The sequence below is a fragment of the Centruroides sculpturatus genome, unplaced genomic scaffold (genome assembly GCF_000671375.1).
Source record: "Centruroides sculpturatus isolate CEXI.00-Female unplaced genomic scaffold, Cexi_2.0 scaffold151, whole genome shotgun sequence".
NCBI lineage: Eukaryota > Metazoa > Arthropoda > Arachnida > Scorpiones > Buthidae > Centruroides > Centruroides sculpturatus.
In genome coordinates, this window is record NW_019384363.1 from 877,694 (window position 1) to 887,090 (window position 9,397).

Genomic DNA, 9,397 nt, shown 5'->3' on the forward strand with positions numbered 1-9,397 from the left:
TATAAAAATGTAAATGAATAATTTTAAAGTAACTATTATAAAATAAATTCCATCAAATTTTTAGTTTATGCTATGGTTACAGATTTCTATTATGTAATTCAGAAGAAAACCATAAATTTAGTTTTGTAACTTTGATCAAGATATATCCATTATTTTAATATTTTAACTAGAGAAAAATTTGAATTTTATGATATACTTTTCATGTTGAAAGGCCTTTCAACTAATCACTGTAGTTTTCTGAGTTAAATAATCTGTTTCCATAAATTAAAAATTTTAATAGTAACATTATTTAAATAATGTATAAAACAAATATTTCAAAAGAAAAAATTTAATATTTATACCTTATGGGGATGCTTTACATGAACACAAAATCCAAGTTCTTTAAGAATTCGTCTTTCTGCTTTAATAACTTGATTTTTCAAATTAATATAATTCTGATCCAAAATTAAAGGTTGTATTGTCCTACAAAGAAGAAATCAAATTTTCATAAATTTTTTATACAGGAATTATATACATATAGATTGATATGATTTCTTTAATAAAAAAACAAGTTAAGTCTATTTTAAATGATTGTGATTTTATTTAACATTAATTAATAATTTATATAATACACAAAAATATTTTGTAGACAAAAATATCAATCTCATAGATCAAATCACTCAATTATGGCAATCTCAATAATTTTGTATAACTTTTTCAAAGAAAATACTGCACACACATTTGTTTAAATGTAAAAAAGTATGATAACACAAAGTACTTAAAAATATGTATTACATGATAATTTACATTACATATTTTATACATAGCAAACGTTCATTAATCTGGTACCATATGGACTAGTGCTAAATTATTGAAAATATTGGATTACCAGACATTTTGTACTTTCAGAAGAAATAATAAGTTAAATGCAATCTATATATTGCAGATATTGCTGTATATTTTGTACTAGCACTACTTACAATTAATGCCTTTCTATTTATAAATTTGTAAAAATTTCATGTCTTAAACAAATCAAAATATTCTGAAATATAATCTATAATTTATATTCTGAATAATATACATTAATATTAATAAATAATGTAAAAATTATCAAATTTCAAAGAAACATTTTTGAATTACTTGTACATATAATTTTGTATTCTTATGAGAATGGCTCACAATGTATTTAAAATATATCTGAAACATAAAAATCAATCAAAACTTGCTTACTAATAAGACAGAATTTTTGTAAATAATTCTTACAAATTAAATAAATGTTTTCAATCCAGTGACATATTTTTACACAAAGTATACATTTTTTATTCAATCTTCCAACAACTGTTTCTTGTGGAAACCAAAACTTTAATTCACAAAAAAACATTTTCTACACCAATTGGGCTATCCTCAGATTCAAATACTTTATAAACTTCTCCAAATATGAATTTGGAAAAGTTTCCACAAGTAGTAGTTATTGGAAGACTGATTCAATAATAATGTTACCTAATTTTGCAGATTATAATAATTTACATCTTTTTATTCACAAAAACAAAAACTCATGATATAAATTTGTATATTCAATTAGTGATCATTAAACATTTATTGTCTCCCAAAACTGACTTGAATTTGATCACAAGGCATTTAAGAAATAAAAACTTTTAACCTATCTGATTTTACTATGTTTCTGTTTTTTTTTTTTTTTTTTCAATGATTGATGGAATAATAGATTCTTTCTTTAATCAATTTTGTAATTTTTAAAATAATATTTTAAAATTAAAATTTATTTGTAAGTATACTACTGTAAGATTTAATGTGCTAAAATAATTTGTTGATTAAATTATAAAACCTTCTGTAAATAATTATTTGTACACAACATTGTATGATTAAATTTATAACTTAACAAAAATAACAAATTGAAAGATGAATCATTTGTGAAGTAAAAGAAAAATTGCACAAATAATACTAAATAATTTTAGAATATGAAGTTTTCCTTTAATTACTTATATATAACAATGTCTTAAAAGTCTTAAATTTAAATTAATTAGTAACCATTGTATTTTTATTGAATTCCTTAAACATATTTTTATTATTATAAACAAACAAAAACTAATAACTAATATTTATATAAAATTCAAACCCATGTAAAACAAAACTTCAATAAGAATATATAGTAAAAAATGCAGATTTAACATAAATTGATATTTTATACTTCATCACACTGATACAAGAAATAAAGTAAAATGTAAAACAAGATTCAGTGACATTTAGTTATGAAAAAAAACTTAAGTTTTTGTGTAAGAATTATAATGTGTTTTAAGTAATTATTAGATTATATAACAAACAGTTTATATATTATATTAACATAGAATGTAAGTTAATTTTTAAAAAAGCTAAAATATACAGCTTAAACAAAACATTGAAAAAGGAATTAAGAATTTGAATGTTAGTGTTTATGCAGTAAAAGTATAAGAACAATTTTTTTTCTTAGTTTTTATTAAAAAAATCAATTCTTGGATATTTTATAATCAAAACTTAAATGCAATTAGGTATGAAAGAATCAAATTATTGAATATATCATTATAATACAATCTACAAAATATACATTATTATGTGGATTGTATATGTGGTAAATTATGTAATTATGTAAAAAATAAAAAATGCATCACTTAAATACACAAAAGAAAAACAAAATAACACAAGTAATGCAAGAAATTATATTAATAAATTTACTCTAAAACAATCAATAAGCAAGTTCATTTACAAAATACCTTTTCAAAAGGAAACCCTAAAAATTAATTAAAATTAAATTCAAATAAAATAAAGTCAAGATAAATTTTTTTTATAAATATGATTATTTATTTATGCAATTAATTTTTTACTCTAATTTACTCTGATGAGGTTTGTGGGATGTATTAATACTACTAAAAAATGTAGATGAATAACTATTTTCTTACAATGGAAAAAAATACATATATTACAACTTTTATAATTAATTAATAATCAAATAAAAAATAACTTTATTCAATATGGAAAAATATAAAAAAAAAACAAAAACTGTTTTCAAAACTAAAATTTTTAAGATCAATTTTACATCAGTATTTACATTTAATTTCTAGAAATCATTTCTTTTAATATTAAATTTTATTTACAATTTTTTTTTATTAAATTTCATCACCATTTTACTTGATCAATACATAATTTTAGCAATTCAATTCCATTCTGAACAATTTTCTTGAGATTAATCTATAATAAAAATAAAATTAATATTTTTATGATAAAATTAAAAATGCTCAACAAATTCTTAAAATTAAATGTTACCTATCTAGTAAGTTATTTAATAACAGTAAATTAAACTTTTAAATTAATATATACAAAACATTTTCAATCTATATATCTCACAGTAAAACTTAAGTTACATCATACTATAAATATATTTGTTATATTATCTTGCATTTTAAATATATTGTGTAGTTTTAGAAATAAAAAATAATTATGCAATTTTATTTTAAGTAAACAATTAACAATATCATTCCTATTGTTCTTTTTCACTCATATACTGTATTTACTGAATGTAAGGTACAGATACAATAGAAATGTATTCTTATTAGATCCAAACTGATAATCAATCAAAGAAGCACTAACATCTATCTTCAGTTGCAATACATAATCATGCTTTTATATTAACTTACAGCACTTGAAGATAAAGGTCAGTACTACTTAAAAATATTCTTACACTTTCAAATATCTATTCATCCATTAATATTTTTAAAAATCTCACATAACTGAAGAGATATTCAAAATGATAAATCCATTTTCAGTATAGAGTAGAATGTCGATTATCCGAATCAATTGGGACTGAGGTTGTTCGGAAGATCAATGTTTCAGATAACCGATTATGTACGAAAAAATATATTAATTTATCCCATCTTGACATTTTTCTCCATTGTGTGTCGCTTTGCGTTGAATTTTCATCGATGTTAAGCCTAACAAAGACTATTGTATCATTAAAAAAATTTTTTTTTTATTTTGTACGAACAAAATAAATATATTGAAAAATATAAAAACAATAAAAAATCATACTTCAGAAGTTAATTTAGTATCAAAAACGTAAAATATTTGAGTAGCCCAAGACATAGCCAAAGGTTGCAGCGCCACAGCACTGGCGAAAATTTAAATTTGCCTACTGGAATTCTTTTGGATGATTGACTTTCAAATAATCGACACTCTACTGTACTTATATAAATCACTGTACTCTAACCAGCCAATTTAAAAAAAACACACAGTTTGAACTGAAAATAGTTTACATAATTTATTTTTTATTTCTAAAAAATAAGAAGAAAAAATTTCGTACTTTCATAATCTGTTTAACAGGTTTCATGATCAATTATGGTGAAAGTACTACTATTATATTTACATATAACTTATAATTCAATTTAAATGCTTATTAACTGAAAAACATAATTTTTTTAAATTTTAGGTAATCTCAAAATTCCTTATTATATTTTTCTCCTAGAAAAAACTATATCTTATGAAATCAAAGTTAGGGCTTAAAACATTAAAAAATATTCTTAATCAGAATAATTTTCTTTACAAATAAATGCAAATTTAATCAAAAAGACTATATGCCAAACCTTTATGCGATCAAAACCAAAATTTAACTGAGAAGATTGTATTTAATTTTAATTTATCAAGAATTAAATTTACTCATTATTAGTGTATCTTGTTTGAAGTAAAATATATCATTTTTACATTAGGTCTTGTAAAATAAGAATAAAATTTGATAATCCATCCCTTAATTATCTAATTTCTCAATTATATAGCATACCTTCCTTGACAGTGGCATCCGCATGCAGTGCACTCCTCTCCAAGGAATAACCAAATTAGCAATAACCTAGTGTATAAACAATTTTTAATGTTTTAATTTCCTCAGAGTTACAAAACTGAATTTGTTTTTATGATTATGTATTATTTAAATTTCAATATATTTCTGTTCCTGCAATTATAAAAAACAAATTTTCTGTTAAATATACTATAATTGTTGTGTGTAACAAATAATTTAAAAAATTTTATAAAAATCATGTAAAAAGAGAAATATAGTTACAAGTTCTAATATTCTGTAATACCATTTAAAAAATTTAAACTCTTGTTTAATTCTACATTGATATTCATAGGTCAACAGTTGTATTCTGCTAAAAAAACCCATCTCCAGAAAACTGAAAATCAAGTTGAACACTTGTCACCAAATTATCAATACTGTCCAATATTCTGTGAGAAAAACATTCTATAATTATTACAGAAAATTTTTCACACAGAATATTGGACAGTATTGATAAAGAATACTAATTACGAATGATGATAAGTGTGCAACTTGATTTTCATTTTCCTTTGAGTGGCACAATTGTTATTTGCTTGAATAGTATAGTATAAGAAATTCAAATGTATAAGTTGAAGATATCAAAATAATGGCTGAAAATGTTTCTGATTAAGTATATTTTGGTTTCCTTAAATAGTCTTTTTTATTAACTATTACTCAACACAATTTTTCTAAACTTTTCTGTCTTTTGACTATACCAAAATAACATAACTGAAAACAAGAATCTTTAAATAAAGTTAATATAAAGGAATGGATTTAAACTGTCATCATTTGTTTCAGAGCAGTAAACAAGAGAGAGTTGAGAGAAACATCTAACTCAAAAAGAAATGAAATTCTATCACATGACATAATGAAAAAAAACAGACATCAGGAAAATTCAGTTTCTTTAATACCGTATGTCCCTATTTACAGAAAAAGTTTTATTGAGGAAGTGGTTAATAAGAGAAATTTTAACAAGCAATTATTTATTGTGACATTGTCACAATGCCAGGCTGCAATTTTTAATCACATTTTAAATTTATTTAATTTAAAATATATGCTATCCATCTCAAATTTGTAGTTCTTGCTCCTGTATACATCATACTTTTCCTATTAGTAATAGAGTCATGCCAGTCATCTACCTAACTCCTTTCAAAAAATTTTTTTAATTGAAATAATGTGAATTTCTGGTGAAAACCAAAAGTTCATACAGTGGGTGATCGGTTAACGAACATAATCCATTCCAAGACTTTGTTCATTAACCGATTATCGACTTACCATAGGTTTTTATGGGAATTTGATTAATTTCTTCCAGAGACTCCAAAAAATAAAAAATACATACTTTTTTACTACATTTATTTATATGTAATAGTAAAAATACATATATACACAGTCTTGCATTTTTATTAGTCATGTTTTTTCCGTTTGTGGGGGTTAAAGAATCTGTCCAATGTCGATTGCTTTTCTCTTTTCTTCAGGATTTTTCAGAAGTAATTAATAGTATTGTAATTGTAGAGATTCCCAACCCCATTAACCTTATACTGGTTTGGATGCCACTTGGATAATCATTGTTCTGACATCCCTGGAGTTCTTCTGTCGTCATATCAGTTTCCATTATGAGCTCTAAAATGCTCTTTATTTTTCAGATGTGCTTTTTATTATTCCATTAGCAGCTTGAGACTTCTTGATATATCATTTCATAGCTACGATTGTGCCTACTGTAGACCTGTTCAAGCCATTCATCTACAACATCAGACATCTTGTGCCCACTTTCTATCTTGGCTATTATCTCTTACTTGATTTTGACAGTGAGCACAGTTCTTGACACTCCTTTTTTTTAGGCTCCATAATATTATCAGTTTCTTTTTTAAATAAAAAGTTCAGAAAAGCACTTACAAAAATTCAGAGAACAGAAATCAACTAGCCTACAAAAAATTATTTAAATGATTTTCAAATTTCATCCGGGCAAGGCCTGGATGAAATTTGAAATTTGGTATTAAAATGTTAACGAATATCCAGTGGGACAGTTAAACTTTCACCTTTCATAAATAAACCCAGATGCAAAGCTTAACAAGTGCGCGTCCGACATTCTCACAAAGACTATAAAAAATTATTTGTCAGAAAGGTAAAAAAAAAAGCTGGAATTACAAGGGAGTGTTTCAAAATTTGAAGAAACATTAATACTATCCAATCAGTATCAGGTTGAGCATCGATGCTGACGTCTCCCGCACTCTGAAAGATTTCAAATTGTTACCTGAAGACAAGGGAAAATCAATTGGTATTCATTATTTTCCCTTGCTTCTTTTTATGTTTGTTCAGTGATATGTTCGTTGTCTGATGATAAAAATCTTTCGTGAAAATGTTCATTATCCAAACTGTTTGTTAACTGGTCACCCACTGTATATGGTTAATCGGAGCCTCCTCACCTAAACTTTCCATATCTGGTCTTGGCTTTCATCTATCTACCTCCATTCTCAAGATTAAGGAAGGACAAACAACACATGGATGAAAGTNGGTTTCCATATCTGGTCTTGTGTTTCATCTATCTACCTCCATTCTCAAGATTAAGGAAGGACAAACAACACATGGATGAAAGTAAAATAATGAGCCCAAAAATTTCCTTTGCATGAAAGTGTTACAAAAATAAATGATTAACTTTAAAGAGAAAATAAAAACTACTTTGTCTTTGAACAAAAACAGTTATATGATTGAGACAATATAATGATGGTAATAAGAAACAGAAAAGAAATAGTTTTTGATTTTTGTAACATAAAATATAAATAAATTTAAATTATGTTTATTCAGAAAAATTCTGTATAAATATTTACTTTAAAAATTTTGTTAATTAAAAAAAAAAACATTATTGCTAGACTACCTTTTTTTCTTATACTGTATCATCTAACTTCAATGAAAACAAGAATGCTTTGTTAACATCTTAAAACAATTTAAAGACCCATCTATGTTTATATTAGTAATTTAAAATGAAAAAAATGTTTGAGTATATTTCATTTCAAGGTAAGCCGTGACATTCAAAAACACACTAGGAAATTTTACATTTGCGAATTCAAATAAAACAAAGTTATTCACGGCAGTTGGCTGAATTTTAATTAAGAGAAGCAGAATTTGTTTACCATTTAACAATTTTTCAAATTTAAATAATTTTTATAATTTGATCATTTTCATTTTACCTATTTTTTTTTAACTAGCCGTATGTTTCAATATTCGACGGTTGACTCAACAGTGAGAGAACATTTCTAAATGGACCGTTGAGTTCTCTGTTAAGACTAGTGACGTCAGTATTGTTTCACCGTTGAATTCAACGGTCTCAACAACCTGAAAGACCATGGAGTACTCAACAAACTAACATGGCGGCTTCCATGAAAAAGTAAATTTCACTTGTAGAAACTATCCATTTGCTGCTGTGGATGCTGTAATAGCAGACAGATTAATGAATGATCTGTATATGATAAAACATGTAATTGCATGATTATATTGAATAATTTGGTCAATATTGAAATATTAAAATTTTTTCATTTGTCCAAAATTGATTACAACTGATATTTGGCCCTCTAAGTCTTCCTAATGATATAAATATTCAAGAAATTAATTAAAATTATTAAAGAAAGACCCAGTATACAAAAAAAATGATACAGATATGGGTTCATTTGAATAAAAGGATTTATTCAAATAATGGTTAAGCGAGTTACTTTAATTATTTAGCAAAACAGACACAATCGCCACCTTCTCATTACTTAAGTCAGCCATCTTGAAAAGCAACCTATCAACGAAAGTGTTTCTTTTTTCTGCAAAACACGACGTCAGATCGTTCAATGGAGGGACTCAATGGAAAATTCACTGTTAAGTCAACTGTTGAATATAGAAACATACGGTATGTTTTTATGTTACCAGTTCTTCAGTAATTTTTTTTTTTTTGGATCTTCTAAACCAGTGGTTCTTAACCTGTGGTCCATGGACCACAGGTTGGTGATCCCTGAAAGCACCCGAAGTGGTTCGTGAAGTTATCCCAAGATTATTAAATAAATTATGACGAGTTGATGACAATGTGCAGTACGTCAAGGTTAGAGCCGATAGCGGATTGGGCTAGGGTATGGTGCACGGTCAGAAAATATGAAATTGGAAGGCACTAGCAATAAATTTGCATTTGAAGGTAAAATCAGTGCGTTTATCGCTAAAATCGACCTATGGATCTGCAAAGTCGAAAGAGAGAATTTTTCTGCGTTTGATACATTGAACCCAATTATTGATTGACAGTGTGTTGAGATTGAAGGACAAATACAAAAGAACATTACGTTACATTCCATTTGCACAGCTTGAAAAATGAATTCAATCGCTATTTTTCTGGCTGCAAGGACAAAGGTATTTGGAAACTGATTTGCAATCCTTTCATAGTCAACATTTCTGAGGTACCGGATGAAATATAAGAAGAGCTAATTGAAATGCAACATGATAGTAACTGCAAGGATACATTCGAGACAAGAATTAATCTTAAAGATTTTTGGAGCCAAAAAGCTATTGCTTTCCCTAAAATTCGAGAAATTGCTTTACAGT

General features: G+C 25.6%; 1 protein-coding gene across 2 annotated transcripts in view; it reads right to left on the reverse strand.

Annotated features, from left to right (window-relative positions):
- The window catches only part of LOC111641694 (cyclin-L1-like), a 115,716-nt gene that overhangs the window by 24,340 nt on the left and 81,979 nt on the right, over nt 1-9,397 (reverse strand). Inside the window, exons 3-5 of one of the 2 annotated variants that reach the window (XM_023387909.1) lie at nt 4,802-4,867; nt 3,152-3,219; nt 342-462 (exon numbers count right to left, since the gene is read on the reverse strand). In XM_023387909.1, coding sequence (XP_023243677.1) covers nt 342-462; nt 3,152-3,219; nt 4,802-4,867 — 255 coding nt within the window. The remainder of the gene's footprint in view (nt 1-341; nt 463-3,151; nt 3,220-4,801; nt 4,868-9,397) is intronic. The other variant, XM_023387901.1, reaches the window with a different exon arrangement.